The 20,405-nt window shown below is 48.6% G+C and overlaps 1 protein-coding gene and 1 long non-coding RNA gene across 2 annotated transcripts in view; both read right to left on the minus strand.

The window, feature by feature from the left end:
- The window catches only part of LOC131380846 (zinc finger protein 181-like), a 34,398-nt gene extending 20,185 nt beyond the window's left edge, over nucleotides 1-14,213 (minus strand). The window contains 7 exon segments of the mRNA XM_058425775.1: nucleotides 3,648-3,857; nucleotides 3,939-4,157; nucleotides 4,228-4,307; nucleotides 5,095-5,193; nucleotides 5,431-5,492; nucleotides 12,827-12,951; nucleotides 14,030-14,213. Of these exon segments, the coding sequence (XP_058281758.1) occupies nucleotides 3,648-3,857; nucleotides 3,939-4,157; nucleotides 4,228-4,307; nucleotides 5,095-5,193; nucleotides 5,431-5,492; nucleotides 12,827-12,951; nucleotides 14,030-14,213 (979 nt within the window).
- A 1,365-nt stretch (nucleotides 14,214-15,578) lies between these two features.
- LOC116478879 (uncharacterized) lies at nucleotides 15,579-16,527 on the minus strand. Its single transcript, XR_004250881.2, has 3 exons — nucleotides 16,361-16,527; nucleotides 16,086-16,277; nucleotides 15,579-15,814 (listed from the first exon to the last, which is right to left on the minus strand). It is a non-coding gene; the product is annotated as an uncharacterized LOC116478879 (long non-coding RNA).
- Between the last annotated feature and the right edge of the window lie 3,878 nt (nucleotides 16,528-20,405).

Genomic DNA, 20,405 nt, shown 5'->3' on the forward strand with positions numbered 1-20,405 from the left:
GTTGGTAAGCTATTGATTATTGCCACAATTTCAGAACCTGTTATTGGTCTATTCAGAGATTCAACTTCTTCCTGGTTTAGTCTTGGGAGGGTGTATTTGTCGAGGAATTTATCCATTTCTTCTAGATTTTCCAGTTTATTTGCATAGAGGTGTTTGTAGTATTCTCTGATGGTAGATTGTATTTCTGTGGGATCGGTGGTGATATCCCCTTTTTCGTTTTTTATTGCATCTATTTGATTCTTCTCTCTTTTCTTCTTTATTAGTCTTGCTAGCGGTCCATCAATTTTGTTGATCTTTTCAAAAAACCAGCTCCTGGATTCATTAATTTTTTGAAGGGTTTTTTGTGTCTCTATTTCCTTCAGTTCTGCTCTGATTTTAGTTATTTCTAGCCTTCTGCTAGCTTTTGAATGTGTTTGCTCTTGCTTTTCTAGTTCTTTTAATTGTGATGTTAGGGTGTCAATTTTGGATCTTTCCTGCTTTCTCTTGTGGGCATTTAGTGCTATAAATTTCCCCCTACACACTGCTTTGAATGTGTCCCAGAGATTCTGGTATGTTGTGTCTTTGTTCTCGTTGGTTTCAAAGAACATCTTTATTTCTGCCTTCATTTCATTATGTACCCAATAGTCATTCAGGAGCAGGTTGTTCAGTTTCCATGTAGTTGAGCGGTTTTGAGTGAGTTTCTTAATCCTGAGTTCTAGTTTGATTGCACTGTGGTCTGAGAGACAGTTTGTTATAATTTCTGTTCTTTTACATTTGCTGAGGAGAGCTTTACTTCCAACTATGTGGTCAATTTTGGAATAGGTGTGGTGTGGTGCTGAAAAAAATGTATATTCTGTTGACTTGGGGTGGAGAGTTCTGTAGATGTCTATTAGGCCCACTTTATGTAGAGCTGAGTTCAATTCCTGGATATCCTTGTTAACTTTCTGTCTCGTTGATCTGTCTAATGCTGACAGTGGGGTGTTAAAATCTCCCATTATTATTGTGTGGGAGTTTAAGTCCCTTTGTAGGTCACTGAGGACTTGCTTTATGAATCTGGGTGCTCCTGTGTTGGGTGCATATATATTTAGGATAGTTAGCTCTTCTTGTTGAATTGATCCCTTTACCATTATGTAATGGCCTTCTTTGTCTCTTTTGATCTTTGTTGGTTTAAAGTCTATTTTATCAGAGACTAGGATTGCAACCCCTGCCTTTTTTTGTTTTCCAGTTGCTTGATAGATCTTCCTCCATCCCTTTATTTTGAGTCTATGTGTGTCTCTGCACGTGAGATGGGTTTCCTGAATACAGCACACTGATGGGTCCTGACTCCTTATCGAGTTTGCCAGTCTGTGTCTTTTGATTGGAGCATTTAACCCATTTACATTTAACGTTAATATTGTTATGTGTGAATCTGATCCTGTCATTATGATGTTAGTTGGTTATTTTGCTCGTTAGTTGCTATAGTTTCTTCCTAGCCTCGATGGTCTTTACAATTTGGCATGTTTTTGCAGTGGCTGGTACCGGTTGTTCCTTTCCATGTTTAGTGCTTCCTTCAGGAGCTCTTTTAGGGCAGGCCTGGTGGTGACAAAATCACTCAGCGTTTGCTTGTCTGTAAAGTATTTTATTTCTCCTTCACTTATGAAGCTTAGTTTGGCGGGATAGCAAATTCTGGGTTGAAAATTCTTTTCTTTAAGAATGTTGAATATCGGCCCCCACTCTCTTCTGGCTTGTAGAGTTTCTGCTGAGAGATCAGCTGTTAGTCTGATGGGCTTCCCTTTGTGGGTAACCCGACCTTTCTCTCTGGCTGCCCTTAACATTTTTTCCTTCATTTCAACTTTGGTGAATCTGACAATTATGTGTCTTGGAGTTGCCCTTCTCGAGGAGTATCTTTGTGGCGTTCTCTGTATTTCCTGAATCTGAATGCTGGCCTGCCTTGCTAGATTGGGGAAGTTCTCCTGGATAATATCTTGCAGAGTGTTTTCCAACTTGGTTCCATTCTCCCCATCATTTTCAGGTACACCAATCAGACGTAGGTTTGGTCTTTTCACATAGTCCCAAATTTCTTGGAGGCTTTGTTCATTTCTTTTTATTCTTTTTTCTCTAAACTTCCCTTCTCTCTTCATTTCATTCATTTCATCTTCCATCAGTGATACCCTTTCTTCCAGTTGATCGCATCTGCTACTGAGGCTTCTGCAATCTTCGTGTAGTTCTCGAAACTTGGCTTTCAGCTCCATCAGCTCCTTTAAGCCCTTCTCTCCATTGGTTATTCTAGTTATCCATTCTTCTAATATTTTTTCAAAGTTTTTAACTTCTTTGCTATTGTTTTGAATTTCCTCTCGTAGCTCAGAGTAGTTTGATCTTCTGAAGCCTTCTTCTCTCAACTCATCAAAGTCATCCTCCATCCAGCTTTGTTCCGTTGCTGGTGAGGAACTGCGTTCCTTTGGAAGAGGAGAGGTGCTCTGTTTTTTAGAGTTTCCAGTTTTTCTGCTCTGTTTTTTCCCCATCTTTGTGGTTTTATCTACTTTTTGTCTTTGATGATGGTGATGTACAGATGAGATTTTGGTGTGGATGTCCTTTCTGTTTGTTAGTTTTCCTTCTACCAGACAGGACCCTCAGCTGCAGGTCTGTTGGAGTTTACTAGAGGTCCACTCCAGACCTTGTTTGGCTGGGTGTCAGCAGCGGTGGCTGCAGAACAGCGGATTTTCGTGAGACCACAAATTCAGCTGTCTGATAGTTCGTCTGAAAGTTTTGTCTCAGAGGAGTACCCGGTTGAATGAGGTGTCAGTCTGTCCCTACTGGGGGGGTGCCTCCCAGTTAGGCTGCTCAGGGGTGAGGGACCCACTTTAGGAGGCAGTCTGTCCGTTCTCAGATCTCCAGCTGCGTGCTGGGAGAACCACTACTCTCTTCAAAGCTGTCAGTCAGACAGGGACCTTTAAGTCTGTGGAGGTTCTTGCTGGGTTTTTGTTTGTCTGTGCCCTGCCCCCAGAGGTGGAGCCTACAGAGGCAGGCAGGCCTCCTTGAGCTGTGGTGGGCTCCACCCAGTTCGAGCTTCCTGGCTGCTTTGTTTACCTAAGCAAGCCTGGGCAATGGCGGGCGCCCCTCCCCCAGCCTCGCTGCCGCCTTGCAGCTTGATCTCAGACTGCTGTGCTAGCAATCAGCGAGACTCCGTGGGCACAGGACCCTCCGAGCCAGGTGCAGGACACAATCTCCTAGTGTGCCGTTTTCCAGGCCCGTTGGAAAAGCGCAGTATTGGGTTGGGACTGACCCGATATTCCAGGTGCCGTCTGTTTCCCCTTTCTTTGACTAGGAAAGGGAACTCCCTGACCCCTTGCGCTTCCCGAGTGAGGCAATGCCTCGCCCTGCTTCGGCTCGCGCACAGTGCGCTTCACCGACTGTCCTGCACCCACTGTTAGGCACTCCCTAGTGAGATGAAACCGGTACCTCAAGCAGAAATGCAGAAATCACCCGTCTTCTGTGTCACTGGGGCTGGGAGCTGGAGACCGGAGCTGTTCCTATTCGGCCATCTTGGCTCCACCCCTGTTTTTGTTTTTCAAACTCGATTGTCAAAAACTTTCTGGGCTACTTCTAAAAGCTGGCTAATGTTCATTCCAGCAAATCCCTCCAGCTTATGTAATTTTCTTTTACTATCAGTAGCTGCCTGAGCCACAAACGCCAAATTAATAGCATGGCTATTCTCAGGAGCTGCCGGGTCAAAGGGGTGTAAGTTCGATAGGCCTCCTGGAGGCGTTCTAAAAATGCTCCAGGTTCATCAGGCCCCTGGACAACTTCAGTTGTCTTAGACAGATTCATGGGTTTTTGAGCGGCTCCCTTAATGCCCGCAAGGAGATACCGGTGAAAATCATCTAAAGCCCTCCTCCCACCTGAGGAGGTAGGATCCCAATTAGGCCAGGTAGAGGGAAAAACCTCCGCAAGGAGGTTTTGGGCTTCTCCCCCTGGTCTACCAGCTGATGTAAGGAAATACTTTCTGGCTTCTCTTCGGATACTGTCCCCGTCTTCAGAGATGAAGAGGGTTAAAAGGAGTTGCTGACAATCATCCCAGGTGGGCCGGTGAGTCTGGAGCATGGACTCCATCAGTGAGGTCAGAACCTGGGGCTTTTCAGAGAAGGGGGGAGTATGAGCCTTCCAGTTGTACAGGTCAGAAGTACAGAAAGGGACATAAACTAAGAATGGAGGTGAGCGCTCATCACCTGGAGGGATTTGTGCCTCTGTCAGTGGGAGGAGGGGGGCTACCTCCTCCTGCCATGGCCACAGTCAGGAGGCAATAGGTGGGGATGCCACAGAAGACGTAGTCGAGGAGACAAGGGAAGATTCTGGGGGAGCAGGAGGGTTGTAAGTCCTCACTGTGAGATTCAGTGACCCTTCTGGGGGCCACCCGGTTCCAAACTGTGGCCATTCTACTTCACAGAGTGTCTGGAGTTTGCCTTTTTTAAGGTGGACCCCATAATCCTCTGAGAAGCCTAGGGAGAAATTTTATAACATACATTGGAGGGGGCTTCAATCTTTATGAGGCTGGAAAGAAGAGTTTCCCATTCTGGAGGCAATTTAACAAGGTTTGAGCAGAAATATTAAACCCAGCATGGACAGAGAAATTCACAACCTGGGGGGCTGTAGTATTAGAAGAACAGAAGTATTATAACCAGAAGAAGGAGGAAAACAACTATAGTCAACACTTCTTGCCACATAAGGACTGTCTCTTTAAGCTTTGAGATCTAGGGGGAAGAGAAGAGGCAGGTCCAAGGCCAGTGGGACCTATGTTATCTCCCCCTCCTTTTTGACCTATAGCCTAAATATCTTTGGTGTCTCCATGACTTGAAGGCAAAAAGTTCAAACTTGGCCTTTTCTTTTAAGGATTGAAAAAGGGAGGGCGGAGCCAAGTCTTGGAGATGCTGGATTTGCTATGACACAGGAAAACGAGATGTGCAGGGTAAAGGATGGGGATGAGGAGGAAAAGGGACCACTCGGATCTTTTCAGGCTGGGAGGAGCCGTGCAGGGCAGCGCTGGGTCGCAAGGGCAACGCTGCGGTCCCCCGCCCTGCCTCCAGGCCCCATCAGGCGCTGCAAGCCCGGCTCAGAAGCCTGGCCTGGGGCCAAGCTCACCGCAGCAGGCCGGGCCACTGCATTCTGAGCTGAGTGCGGATGCGCTGGTGCTCGGGGAAGTCTGGGGCTTTGACACCTGAAGGCACGGGAGCCGGGCGCCTGCGGGGGTCCCGGGAGGAGGGGGTTTGGCATCCTCACCCTCCACTCCTCGCCCACGGGTCAGGGAGTCCTTGCCATGGGGGAAGGAGGCTGTTTCTTTTGTAAACTGATGGAGGCGTGCCTCGCCCCTGGGTCTGGCAGCCCGAAGAGACAGCCTGAGACCTCCGGACAGAGTAGAGCAGCATGGGTGTAGGTTTCTCCGCACAGTGCCTTATCCAGTGGCACAGGAAAAGTTACGGGATGACGGAAAAGATGAGCAACGAGGTCTGCGGGGTGGCTATTTTGAATCCACCACTGGTCTAATGTGGAGGTGGTCCAGTCACTTGGGCATGGGGTTTGGCAATCTAAACGCCAGCAATGTTTACGGTGCCAGAAATCCCAAATGGGCGAATGTTTCCCACACTCTTTCCCATAGCAACACCTGATTTGTTTCTGACAGAAAAGGCAGGACTAGGATGGCCAGCCCAAATGACTGATGAGAAATTTGACCTCCTGTGATAGAAAATCAGTACTGAGGACCTTGAAGAAGTTCTTACCCAGTCATCTAGGGCGGTATTGACGACCTGACATACGACATTTTACCAAACAAGACAATAGACCCTGGGGCATATAAACAATTATGACAATTTTTTTATAGACAAAGGGAGGGGGTCCTGTGATGGGATCAGTCAGATGCCCACCTGGCCACTCCCCCTGAGGGGACTTAGGCTCCTCTTAGCATTGGCAGGCCGGTATAAATCCCTGGCTTGGATCGAGCTATGCCGCATGCTGCCTTAAGCCTTAGGAGATCGCCACGGAACTGCAGGTGAGGGCCCATTCGAACTCCGTAGCTTTCGCAGTGGAGCTACAAACTGGAAATTCAAGTGCAAGCCCTTCAACTCCACATTCACGCACTCATTCACACAGAGTTTATAATAGTTTTCTTATTCCCATTCCAAAACAGAGGTCTCCAGGAGACCTGAACGAGAGAAGGAGAAGAGATAGAGAGAGAGGGAGGGAGCGAGAGAGAGAGAGAGACAGAGAAAGAGAGAGAGAGAGAGAGAGAGAGACTAGTCTTAACAGAGAGGCCTAACAGAAAACCAGGACTCTGTCCTCCAGCGTCCTGGAATGTGGGCAGAGTCAAAAAGGGAGGGCCCTTGTCAGAGCCGCTTCCCTCCCAGAGAAACAGAATCCTATCTGACTTACCTTCCCAGTACCAGGAACTGAGCACTCAGGAGTTGAATTTTTGTGGGCACACACCAGTGGTCGATCCGTTCCCCTCTGGTAGACGGGGTCTTATGGGGTCCTGAACGTCTTCAGGTGGTGCCTCCCCTGTAAGTCCACTGTCTGTCCAGGGAAGCCTGGAACAAATCTGGCTCTCACCTGGTGGCAAAAAATCTCTCTGGGGCCTCCAAATGTTGTAACCGAGTAAGTTACAGAGAAATGCCACACACTGAGACGAATTCAGGAGTCCTTTATTAGCTGGTGACCGAGAGATGGCTAGTGCTCAAAATTCTCTCAGCCCCGAAGAAGGGGCTAGATTTTCTTTTATACTTTGGTTTAGAAAGGGGAGGGGGAGAGTGTAGTTAAAACAATCTTACAGAAGTAAAGCAGGCAAAAAGTTAAAAGAATAAATGGTTATAGGAAATCAAACAGTTACAGGTGCAGGGGCTTTAAATCTATCACAAGGTGATAGACAGGGGGCTTTGGGTGTTATCAACTGGACGAATTCCTAGGAACTGTGGATATAGCTTGCCACAGTATCTTACCAGTTAATTGCATCCTTGGATGTGCTGGGAGTCTGCCTGCACAAGTTAAGTCCTTGAGGAAGGGGGTGGGTAAGGGGCTGTAAGTGAAGGAGCCAAGATGGAGTCTGTCTGGCTCTCTCAGCTAAGGGAGAGTCAATTCAGGTTAAAACAAGGTTAGGTATCACACACATACTTTGTATCTTCTTCATTGAGATCCCAGTCCTTCATTGCCTCTTGTCCAATGCCTGAAAATTGTGTTACTGTTTTTATATATTGCATCTGGGTTTCTTCCTGTTGAAAGCAAGAAAAAATTCTGGTCATTTCATTAGATCATGGCCTGAGGCAGAAATCAGGCTCATTCTTAATTTATTAAATGGCTTATAATCAGTTCTATTAATATTTACTTAGATTCTCAAATTCTCCAGGAACGATACCCCCAAAATTCATATTCATACATGACATTCTTCATTTCTTGATTGAGCCAACAAGATCTGTTCAATCAATCTTGGCTTTGGAAGAGCTCAGAGCAAAAGTTCCTAGCAAGGTCTTTTATGTTTCTCTGGCTAAATGACCAGAACCAGTTGTCTAGACATTTATGCCAGGTAAAGGTGTCTTAGCCTGTTCAGGCTGTTGTAACAAAAACCATAAACTGAGTTGCTTATAAACAACAGAGATTTATTCCTCGTAGTTCTGAAGGCTGGGAAGTCTAAGATCCAGATGCCAGAACATTCAGAATCTGGTGAGGGCTGCTTTCTGGTTCCTAGAGGGTGTCTTCTAGCTATGTTCTAATGTGGCTGAAGGGTCAAGACAGCTGTCTAGGGCCTCTTTTATAAGGGCACTCATCGCATTCATGGGATTTCCAATTTGGTGACTTAATCATCTCCCAAAGGCCCCACACCTTTCAAAACCATCATATTGATGATTAGATTTCAACATAGGAATTTTGGGGGGATACAAACATTCAGACCACAGCAAAAGCCATTGGTAGACACAGTGGCCCTTGGGGCCATGAGGGATTTTAGATTAAAAACAATTTTTTTATTATACTTTGAGTTCTGGGATACATGCACAGAACGTGCAGGTTTGTTACATAGCTATACATGTGCCATGGGGGTTTGCTGCACTCATCAACCCGCAGTCTACGCATTAGGTATTTCTCCTAATGCTATCCCTCCCATAGCCCCCTACCCCCCAACAGGCCCCAGTGTGTGATGTTCCCCTTCCTGTGTCCATGTGTTCTCATTGTTCAACTTCAACTCCCACTTATGAGTGAGAACATGTGGTGTTTGGTTTTCTGTTCTTGTGTTAGTTTGCTGAGAATGATGGTTTCCAGCTTCATCCATGTCCCAACAAAGGACAGGAACTCATCCTTTTTTATGGCTGCATAGTATTCCATGCTGTATTATGTGCCACATTTTCTTTGTCCAGTCTATCATTGGTGGGCATTTGGGTTGGTTCCAAGTCTTTGCTGTTGTGAATAGTGCCACAATAAACATACTTGTGCATGTGTCTTTGTAGTAGCATGATTTACAATCCATTGGGTATATACCCAGTAATGGGATTGCTGGGTCAAATGGTATTTCTGGTTCTAGATCCTTGAGGAATCGCCACACTGTCTTCCACAATGGTTGAACTAATTTACACTCCCACCAACAGTGTAAAAGTGTTCCTATTTCTCCAGCATCTATTTTTTCCTGACTTTTTAATGATCATCATTCTAATTGGTATGAAGTGGTATCTCATTGTGGTTTTGATTTGCATTTCTCTAATGACCAGTGATGATGAGGTTTTTTTCATATGTTTGTTGGCTGCATAAATATCTTCTTTTGAGAAGTGTCTGTTCATATCCTTCACCCACTTTGATGGTTTTTTTTTTTCTTGTAAATTTGTTTTAAGTTCTTTATAGATTCTGGATATTAGCCCTTTGTCAGATGGATAGATTGCAAAAATTTTCTACCATTCTGTAGGTTGCCTGTTCACTCTGATGATAGTTTATTTTGCTGTGCAGAAGCTCTTTAGTTTAATTAGAACCCATTTGTCTATTTTGGCTTTTTTGCCATCGATTTTGGTGTTTTAGTCATGAAGTCTTTGCCCATGCCTATGTCTTGAATGGTATTGCCTAGGTTTTCTTCTAGGGTTTTTATGATTTTAGGTCTTACATTTAAGTCTTTAATCCATCTTGAGTTAATTTTTGTATAAGGTGTAAGGAAGGGGCCCAGTTTCAGTTTTCTGCACATGGCTAGCCAGTTTTCCCAACACCATTTATTAAATAGGGAATCCTTTCTCTGCTGCTTGTTTTTGTCAGGTTTGTCAAAGATCAGATGGTTGTAGATGTGTGGCATTATTTCTGAGGCCTCTATTCTGTTCCATTGGTCTATATATCTGTTTTGGTATCAGTACCATGCTGTTTTGGTTACTGTAGACTTGTAGTATAGTTTGAAGTCAGGTAGCATGATGCCTCCAGCTTTGTTCATTTTGCTTAGGATTGTCTTGGCTACGCGGGGTCTGTTTTGGTTCCATATGAAATTTAAAGTAGTTTTTTCTAATTCTGTGATGAAATTCAACGGCAGCTTGATGGGGATAGCATTGAATCTATAAATTACTTTGGGCAGTATGGCCACTTTCATGATATTGATGCTTCCTATCCATGAGCATGGAATGTTTCTCCATTTGTCTGTATCCTCTCTTATTTCCTTGAGCAGTGGTTTATAGTTCTCCTCAAAGAGGTCCTTCACATCCCTTGAAAGTTGTATTCCTAGATATTTTAATCTCTTTGTAGCAATTGTGAATGGGAGTTTACTCATGATTTGGCTGTCTATTATTGGTATATAGAAAAGCTTGTGATTTTTGCACATTGATTTTGTATCCTGAGACTTTGCTGAAGTTGCTTATCAGCTTAAGGAGATTTGGGGCTGAGATGATGGGGTTTTCTAAACATACAATCATGTCATCTGCAAATAGAGACAATTTGACTTCCTCTTTTCCTAATTGAATACACTTTATTTCTTTCAATTGCCTGATTGCCCTGGCCAGAACTTCCAATACTATGTTGAATAGGAGTGGTGAGAGAGGGCATCCTTGTCTTGTGCCAGTTTTCAAAGGGAATGCTTCCAGTTTTTGCCCATTCAGTATGATATTGGCTGTGGGTTTGTCATAAATAGCTCTTATTATTTTGAAATACTTTCCATCAATACCTAGTTTATTGAGTTTTTAGCATGAGCGGTGTTGAATTTTGTCAAAGGCCTTTTCTGCATCTATTGAGATAATCATGTGGTTTTTGTCATTGATTCTGTTTATGTGATGGATTACGTTTATTGATTTGTGTATGTTGAATCAGCCTTGCATCCCAGGGATGAAGCTGACTTGATCGTGGTGGATAAGCTTTTTGTTGTGCTGCCGGATTCGGTTTGCCAGTATTTTATTGAGGATTTTCACATTGATGTTCATCAGGGCTATTGGCCTGAATTTTTCTTTTTTTGTTGTGCGTCTGCGAGGTTTTGGTATCGGGATGATGCTGGTCTCGTAAAATGAGTTAGAGAGGATTCCCTCCTTTTCTATTGTTTGGAATAGTTTCAGAAGGAATTGTACCAGCTCCTCTTTGTACCTCTGGTAGAATTGGTCTGTGAATCCATCTGGTCCTGGACTTTTTTCTGTTGGTAGGCTATTACTGCCTCAATTTCAGAACTTGTTATTCATCTATTCAGGGATTCGACTTCTTCCTGGTTCAGACTTGGGAGGGTGATGCTTATATTAGAAAATAACAAGTGAATTCTAAAATTTATATGGTAATGCATAAAGTGAGGACTTAGAATAGCAAAAAAAAATTGAAAAAGATGCATAAAGTTAAAGAATTACATTGCCTGATTTGAAGACGTATTATATAATTATGTTAAGCAGACTTTAAAATATTAGCAAAAATATAGATTAAGAAAGTCCAGGAATAGACCAACACATCTAAGATCAAATGATGTTTTAGAAAGGTGCAAAGGCAATTCAATGAAGATCATGTTTTCAACAAGTGTTGCTGGAACAACTGGACATCCATATTAAAACAAAACCCAAGAAACAAAACCACAAGCTGTGACCCCAAACTTCACATGGTATATAATATTCAAGAGCTAACTCAAAATGGATTATAAACCTGAAAGTATGAAACCTTCATTAAGTAACATGAGAGAATTTTTAAAATCTTGGCAAATACTTCCGAAATATGCACCCAAAACATGTTCAATCTAAGGAAAATGACACGTCCAACTTTGTCATCAGTAAAAATTTCTTCTCTAGGACAGACTCTGTTAAGATGAAGGAGAAAATGAACCATAGGCTAGAAGACTATACTGACAAATCACATATTTACAGAAAGACTTGCATCCAATATTTACTAAAAACTCTCAAAACTCAATAATAAAACGCAAAAGTTTAAACGAGCAAAAGATTTGAACAGACAGTTAACCAAAGAAGATAGAGGGATGGCAGTAGTACAAATAAAAATTGTAAACATTAGTCATTAGGGAGATACAAAGTAAAATCACAGAGAAATACCACTACACACCAAGTGGGAATGGTGAAAATTGAAGACTCTCTATACCAAGTGTTGGTGAGGATATGGAGTACCTGAAATCCTCATAACACTGTGGTGAGAATGTAATGTAGTATAACCACTTTGGAACACAGTCAGTTTGTAAAAAGGTAAACATCCACTTACTCTGTGACTTGGTGTGCTTATGCTTTTTATTTTCTGTATTTTATGATGACATCTTTTAAAGTTTGCTGGCTCTGGAGAGACTGTCCTCCCAGGATTAGTCTTTTCTTAGAGATGGCAAAACACTCGACCTGGAGCACATCTCTCATATACAACCAACTGGTCCTGAGTCTACAGCCCCAATTACCTCTTTATCCAACTCTCACACCCCACACCAATATCTCCCCTGCACTGAAGCACCCCCCCACCAGGTACCAGGTAACCAGAGACCAACGCTATAGGCCAAAGCCTGCCGGAGTTATTCAAACTAGCTAATCATAAGCTGTTTACTCTGCCCTGCCTGGCTTTTCCCATGGGAACCCCAATAAAGGCTGTGGCCTATGCTTTCCCCTTGCTCCTGCCTCCTGACCAGCACTGGTGCTCTCCATGTGGCCCTGTGTGGCATGGTGTGCCCCTGGGAAATGTAAATAATAATGTTTTCCATCGCATTGGCCTCTCTGTGTGGTCACTCAGTCACTGCCATAAATTAGAATCCCACAGGTGGAAATGAGACACATCTCTTCGTGTGTGTGTGTGCGTGTGTGTGTGTGTGTGTAAGTGGGGGCAGGGCACGTCTGCAGAGAGATCCACCGCCCTGGGCCATGCCCTTGGGGTGACAGTGTATCAGGAACTAAGCTCAGCATGCAGTGGGATGAGTTGGGTGTTGCTGTGACATCCTGTGTCCTCCCTGGAGCACCATGGGATTGGGAACAGGCTGAGCACTGTGGCGCCAGCCCGCAGGTCCATGTGTGCGTGTGCACCCAGGAGGTCCTGAGGCATGACTGTGTGTCTTGGCAAACATGTATCTGCACTTGGCACGCCCTAGCACAGAATCTGCCACTGAGTGCTGGTTCAACAAACATTTGATAAGTGAGTTTGTTCGTCTAAATGGGTAGCAGATTAGGTGCAGCTTTTGAGAAAATTAGTAAATTGTAATTTAGATTCAAGGAACATTACTTGGAATAAAACAGAATCTAAAGGACATGAGGTATAGAAAGTGTGTTAGGAACACATGTGACATAGTGAAGAGATCCTACATATGTGGGTGTTGAAACCACTTGCCTGTGCTTTCTGTCACCTGACTGGACCCTGATTGGTAAGGGTGACCAGGGACAAAATCAGCAGAGGGGCACAGCTGGGGGTGCTTGCTGGCCTGGCAACTCACTGAGCTGTGAGCAGCAGGGGGAAGCTCCACCCAGGGCCCTAGTGAGTATGGCTGTGGGGGAAGGCGCACGTGGGTGGCCCCGATCAACGTCAGGGTGAGCTCCCCCCATCCCACCTTCCTGTTACCTGTGGAGGGTGTCCAGGTTCTTGCCGTCTTGAAGCAAGAATTGTAAAAAAAAAAAAAACACCTCACAAACAGAGCAAGGAAAGAATGAAGCAACAAAAGCAGAGATTTACTGAAAATGAAAGTACACTCCACGTGGTGAGAGAAAGAATGAAGCAACAAAAGCAAAGATTTATTGAAAACGAAAATACATGCTACATGGTCGGGCACGGTGGCTCATGCCTGTAATCCCAGTACATTGGGAAGTTGAGGCGGGCAGATCACTTGAGGTCAGGAGTTCGAGACCAGCCTGGCCAGCACAGTGAAACCCCATGTCTACTAAAAGTACAAAAAATAGCCGGGCGTGGTGGCACACACCTGTAATCCCAGCTACTTGGAAGACTGAGGCACGAGAATCGCTTGAACCCAGCCTGAACTCCAGCCTGGGCGACAGAGTGAGGACTCTGTCTCAAAAAAAAAAAAAAAAAAAAAAAAATACACTCCACATGATGGAAGCAGGCTGCTGGGAGCAGGCCCGAGCATAGGGGCCCCCAGGTTACAGAATTTTCTGGGGTTTAAATACCCTCTAGATGTTTCCCATTGGTTACTTGGTGTACATCCTATGTAAATAATGTAGTGGCTCACAATCAGTCTGATCGGTTGCAGAAAGCAAACAGAGGCTGAGGTGAAGTTACAAAAGTTACACCCTATGCAAGCATCTGATTGGTTGTGGAAAGCAACCAGTCAGAGGCTGAAGTGAAGTTACAAAGTTACCCTCCTATGTAAACCTCTGATTGGTTGTTTTCTGCAACCAATCAGATACTTTCAATTTTCCATCTGCCACACAGAAAAAGGGGAAGTAGGCTTGCAAAGGGAGTTGTCTCTGGTCCTTTTCTTACTTAGATGTGAAAAGTTTCTGTTTGATTTAGTTCTAGGAAGTCAGAGTGAATCGGCCTTAGGTTCCGTGCCTCCAGACCCTGTTCTCCTGCCTCATTCCTACCAAGCTGCTCCCTGCAGGGGCCTGATGCCCACAGGGAAGATTCTATGTATTCACTGTCTGGGGCTGCTCAAGCCACTGCCCTGCGCAGCCCTGCCTCCCACTGGCCCTCTCAATGGCTTTCCACTCGGGGAACCCCTGCAGCCTGTAGTCTCCAGGCAGGCCCTGGGCCACCAGGCTGGAGAGAGCCAAGGCCCCACTTGGGTGCAAGGTGACCTGGCTGTCTTCCTGGCAGGTCCTGGTGGGAGCGGCTGTCCCTTGTTCAGGGGCCTGGGACCGCGTCCCCATCCGCCAACATGTCCCCCAAGCATGCCTTCAGGGCAGGGTGCAGACTGGAGAGCTGGACTGGCGGGGACGCGCGTGTTCTGCATCTCCTAAGGCTGTGCCCACTGTGGGTGGGAGGGTGACTGGCTTGGGTGGGGTCCAAGGAGGGGGTGACGAATGACACACTTGGGGAGGGGGCCTGCAAAGGGCACTGTCTGTGGCCACGTGGTTACTGTGGGATTTGCCTTGGGGAATCTGATGGATGTTGACAGCCAGTTCCTGCCTTGTTTCCTCTTCTGGAGCCCCCTTGCTAGGCCTGTGAAAAACCCCGCGCAGCTCCAGCAGCGGGTCTTGCTCAGGAGCGGCCGCAAGGGGACATCCAGGTCGCGCTGCAGGAAAGCCCTTGTCTGAGCGGGGCACGGGGCTCCACGACAAAAGGACAGGATTTGACTTAAATTATGTTTTTCCCTTGAGGATATTTTCATTTTCTTTAAAAGAATGTAGTTTTCTTGGACCATGGACCAAGCTTATTTCTTCAACAGATTCCAGCAAACTCACAAGTGTCCTTCAGCTCTAGGCCTGCTGTGTGTGTGTGCGTGTGTGTGTGTGTGCATGTGTGTGTGTGTGTGTGTGTGTGGATGTGTGTGGATGTCTGGGGCCAAGGCCAGGGATGACTGGGCTGTGGTGAGAACCTGACCCTTCCAAGTCTTCCCTAATTTCTCTTGTTCCTGCAGCTACCTAGTTTGGGGATGGATAGGGAAGGAGGCCCCAGGATGGGTCCTCACGTCTCTGCATCCCACTGGGGGCTGCGTAGAAACGGATGAGGACCCCCCCTTGAAAGGCTCCTGGGTGGTGTAGGCCCTGGATAGGAGAGTTGGGGGGTAGAGCTGGATGTGGGATCTAGATCAGGGCTGCTTGGGGCTTTTGATGCCCTGATATGGGATTGAGGAGGGGGCGTGGTCAATGCCGAATGGGTGTGAACAGATGACTGGGGATGGGGAGCAAGGGAGATTCTGGTGGGGGAAGCACGGGGAGGTTGAGGTCAGAGCTGGGGAAGCTGAATTCCAGGTTGAGGAGAAGGAGGTGTGGTCGCAGATTGCAGGGAACCCAGAGGACTTGAGCAGGGAACCCCCTGGCCAGATGAGTGTGGCAGTTGACATTGGAGTTGGGGTGGAGTCGGGGGTGGAGCTGCAGATGGCAGGGGCAGTGTTGAAGGTGGAGGGTGATGGTTGAGGAAGGGAAGGGGCACTGGGGTGGGGATACCCCATCAGGTTGTCCCATGCCTGTCTGAGAGATGCCTGCCCTTCCACCTGCCCTTCTGGGGTCAGTCCCTCCCACTTCCCCCTTGGCTTAAAAACACACACAGAAGCTGGATGGATGCAGGTGAGTTTATTAGGCAGCCTTGTCCCGCAGGGGACAGGCCTGGGTGGGGGTGGGGGTGGCAGCGGTTCTCAGGCTTGCCCCAATCAGCACAGCAGGAGAGGGAGTAGAGGCGGCAGCAGGGGAAGGCGGGGCCCTGGGCCCAGATTCTCATGGGTGGGGCAGGCAGCCTGGACAGGATCCCGAGATGCCTGTGGATGGTGTTACTTCAGTATCGTGTCAGCACATTGGTCGTTGATTTCTTCCTGTGGGGAGGGGTGGGAGGTTGAAGGGAGGGGTCTTCTGGGGAAGGAGGGATAGGATGGAGTTGATCGCGGAGGTTGAGCATTAGAGGGCGGAGGCCCAGCGCCCTGAGGTCTTGTCCCTGGGCAGCTGCCTGTCTGCGGGGAGGTTGCTTGGTGAGAGGTGGGGAGGTGTTTGGGTGGAGAGAGAGGCTCTCAGGGAACAGAGTCCCTGCTCTCAAAGGAGGTCAAGGGCTGTGGGGTGGTGCTGGTGGCCGGGGCCTGCTGCACTCACCAGTTGCTGCACGACAGCCTGTGCCTCCTCGGGGGTCGTGGTGTCGGTCACGCAGTCCTTGAGTTTAGAGGATGTGTTTCTTTCCAGCTCCGTGAGGTGGTAATCTGTTGACAGAGTCCATGTAGGTGTCCTTGTGCTTGGTCAGAAGCTGGTTAATGACTGTCATAAGCTGCGGGCAGAGTTTCCGGGGCTCTGCGGGGAGAGTAGGAGCGTGTGAGCAGTGAGTAGGAGCGTGTGAGCTGCAGCGCGGCCCGGGCTTCCCTGGAGGGGCCTACCCGCTAGCAGCGGCAGCAGCAGGAGACCCAGCAGCGCCAGGGCTCGGGCGGACTTCATTCGGTTCGGGGTCGGGCCGGTAGGTATGCGGGTCACACTGGGGCAGTGCGGACGCAGGTCCCTCTGGCATCTCGGGAGACGCGGTCCTTAAACTCCGTGTCCTGGGGGCGGGCCCGGGTGGCGTGGCTTGGCTGGACAGGGAGGGTAGGGGCGGGAGTGGGGTTTGTGGCACTCCAGTGTAGCAGGTTGCATCTGCGGGTCCCCGCCCCTGCCCTGCCCTCAGCCCCGCCCATGGTGTTGGATCCAGGCAGCTGAGGTGCAGGCCGGGACCCCTGGCTGGGCGCGGTCCTGGGCGCGTCCCTGCGCGGTTCAGGCGTCCATGCACGCTGAGACTCTCAGCTGACTCTGCGGCCTGCCCCGTCGTGTGTGCATCACGAGGCTTGGGTGCACGCGTTTGAGAATGGGATATGTGTGTGTGAGTGGAATGCACTGGCGGGAATGTGTGGGGTGTGTGTGTGGCACCTGAGGTTGGGGTGTTGACTGTGTGGGGTGGAGGTCTGTGATTATATGAATATGAGGGTGTGATTGTGGCTGGCTCAGGGCATGTGGCTGCCTCTGCCTCTGCATCTGCGTCTGAGAGAGACAGGAAGAGATGGGAGAGTCTTGTGTGGGGGCCCTGCAGGGCAGAGACAGGGGACCCTTCTTCACTTTAGGCCATCGGGAGGTGAAAAGCCAGCTAACCAGTGGGCTTCATCCTGGGGACAGAGGCTGGGAGACTGCAGCTGAAAGGTGTGGGCTCCAGGAGGGCTGCAGGGGGCTGAGCAGCAGGGTCAGGGAGCACAGGGCCACCCTCCCTCCATCTTCCTTCCTTCTCTGGACCCCAGAGCACTGTGTCCCCCTCCCACCCCTACAGCTGCAAGTGGAGCCAGCTGGAGGGGTCTTTAGAGGGAGTGGGGTCCTCTGAGGGCAGAGAGGGCCAGGAGGCTTCCTGAGGACCTGAGGCCCCTCTGGGCCTCCCAGGGCTGGGCCTGTGGTCTGATCCGCTTTGCCCTGGGAGGGACGTGCTCAGTAGTGGGGTTTGTGTAGCTGTCACTCACTCACCTGCCTGTGCCCAGCCACACACCTGTGACTCCCATCGGCCCCACCCAATACACATGTGGGTCTTCAAGTGCCCTGAGGGGAAGTTCCTGCCTGTGTCACATCCATCCCACCCACCGCACTGCAGGTTACAGGACTGCCCACAAGCGCCACCATGCCTGCCTGAAGTTACCTGGCACACAGGTATCCTCACCTACATGACATGATCAGATCATGCACTTTCTATGCCAGGGCCAGGGCCAGGGCAAGCTTGCACCTTCAGCCTTGGGGACATTGTGGGGCGGGTGGTGGCTGGAGGCCAGGGAAGTCACCAGGCTGGAAAGGGTTGATATCAGACATCTCCCGTGCACCACTTTGAGCCACCTCAGCCTCACCTGGGACTCTGGCTGCTGGCACTGGGACTAGCAGTTCCATGAAGGTTTAGAGCATTTCTAGGCTTAGGAAGGGCCTCCCTTGTCATCACTGTGGTCCGGGCTGCACGCCTTGTGACCAAGGGCTCTGGACAGCAGATGCAGCCAGCCAGAGTGTGGGGGTGAGGGGCCTGGGCACAGGAGGGATGTGAGGCCTTCCCTCCACCCCTATGTCCACCATTTCAGAGGGAGGACAGCAATTGTTTGGTTTTGTCCTGTGAGTGGCGGCAGAGAGCAGGGCCCAGGGCAGGTCCAGGGCCAGACAGGCATCCCGTGCTGTCTGGGGCCACCAGGGTGCATGATGGGGCCGGTGTGGGGGTGTCCCCTGGCCAAATACATGGGTAGGGGGTGCTCTGGGGTCAGTGGGTGAGTCCGGGCATTTGCAAGAGTCATGTTAAGATAGAGAGTCCTGAAGGATGGAGGGAGGGGGCAGAGAATGGATGGATGTGGGAGACGGCTCCCACTGCTTCCTGGCCTCTAAGTAGGGGTGATGGGTGGTAGGTGAGTGCAGTGGGAGCTGCAAGGCTGAGCCAGGGAAGTGGAGGCAGCAGAGATGCAGACCTTGCCTGAGGCTGACTCGGGGCTGGGGCTTCTTAGAGGCCAGCGCCCTAGAGCTCCCGGACAGGGAGTTTGCAGGAACAGTGATGCAGCACACGACACAGCACAACTCGACACAACACAACCTGCCACAGCAGAGCAGCATGCGGTGCACTGGGCTGCAGCAGAGTGCGGCCCAGGGTCCAGGGAGTCATGTAGGCTCCAGGGAATCATGCAGCAAACTGACCTGAGCCACATCCCTCAGCCAAGGCACAGGCCCCTGGCCTTGAGCCACCCACTTCCTTGTGACAGCCAGATGCCCTAGTGTCCCTGGGGCTGAGGACAGGGCTGGGGCTGCTGTCCAAGGTGAGGTCTGACTCTAATCCCCTGCCTCTAATTCCCAGTCGTTTGGGGAACTTGAGCGTCTTCCAGGGGACCCAGTGGTGCTGATGGGATTTCTGGGCACCTCAGCCAGGCCTGCCCACCTGGCCACACTGGTTCCCACTGCAATCTGGCCTTGGGGCCTGTGTGGCCTCTGCTTACTGAGCCCTGTGGTTCCCTGCCAGGCACCGTTGGCGCTGCGACCAGGCTGGCACATGGAGAATGGCCTGTCCCCAAATCCTGCACTCCTCCCAGCTCACATGCTTTGCTTTTCTCCCACACTGAGAGGTGGGAGCCAGGTTGACACTGGAGGAGGAGCTCCCTCAACTGTGGCTTCACCTTAGGGTTCTGGGCAGGGTTTTGGGCAGTGAGACTTTCTGGATAGGGGCTGGGGGTCAAGAGCCTTCTGACTGGGGAGTGGTCCCATAGCAGAGAGACCCACGGTGAGGGGGTGGGGTGGGCAGGGAGGACGACCCCGCTGTGAAGGAGCTGGGGCAGGCAGGTTACACGGATGCAGCTCACACTCCCTCCTTCTCCCCATCCTCTCCCACGCCCCCCGCGTCCTCTCCTGTCTCTTCCTCCCTGCCCTGTTCTTTCCCTCTTTCCCCTCTGCGTCTCCATCTTCCTGTCCCTTTTTCCTTCTTCATTTGTCCTCCCCTTCACTTTCCATTTCTCCCTTTCCCTCCTCCCCTAGCCTCTCATCTTTCTCTTGTGACATATGACACAAATATAGACTAGGACACACCATATAAAGTGTATCTTAAGTGATGGCTGTGATGCAAACCTCACAATACCCCTGCAGTTCAAGAAAGGTCATGGTGAGCCCCTCCCGGCTCCAGCCTCACCACCTAGAGTTGACCCCTGTCCTGAGTTTGTGGTTTCTTGTTGTTTTAGTGGATGGTTTTGCTACCTAAACATCTTCACACATAATAAGTGTTAATTTTACTCTTTTACAGTTTTTATAACCGTGGTCACCATGTGTGTGTTCTCCCATATCTTACTTTTTTGTTCAAGATTTTTGTTGGTATCAATCCATGTTGCTGTCTTTATAGTTTAAAAGCGTCGACCATTGTGTACTGATTCTATTATCGTGAACAACACTACAGGGAGCTTTTATATGTCAATGTCCTGGCACACATTTGCATTCATATTTGTTAGGGTTTATGCCCATGTGTGGAATTTTAGATGATAAAGCATTCATATTCTTGACTGTCTTAGGTAACAGGAAACCTTGAAAGCACTTGTACAATGCACACCCCCAGCCACACTGTAGTATTTCCTGCTGCTCTAGATCGCCACAAGGTGGTATCGTCAGTGTCGAGTGAACCATCTGGTAGGCAGGTGTCAGGGGCATCTCATTGGGTTCCCATTTGCATTTTCTGGTGTAATGAGGTTGAGGCCTCTTTATGTGTTTATTAGTCATTTAGTGAAGTGTGAATAGAAGTCTTTTTTCCCATTTATATATTGCATGTTCATTTCTTTTTTCCATCTCTGGTCATTTGTAGGAGTTTTTTGTATATCCTTTTTTTTTTTTTGGAGACAGGGTTTCTCTCTGCTGCCCAGGCTGGAGAGCACTGGCATGATCTCAGTTCACTGCAGCCTCAACCTCCTGAGCTCAAGT

Source organism: Hylobates moloch, unplaced genomic scaffold (assembly GCF_009828535.3).
Source record: "Hylobates moloch isolate HMO894 unplaced genomic scaffold, HMol_V3 SCAFFOLD_12, whole genome shotgun sequence".
NCBI lineage: Eukaryota > Metazoa > Chordata > Mammalia > Primates > Hylobatidae > Hylobates > Hylobates moloch.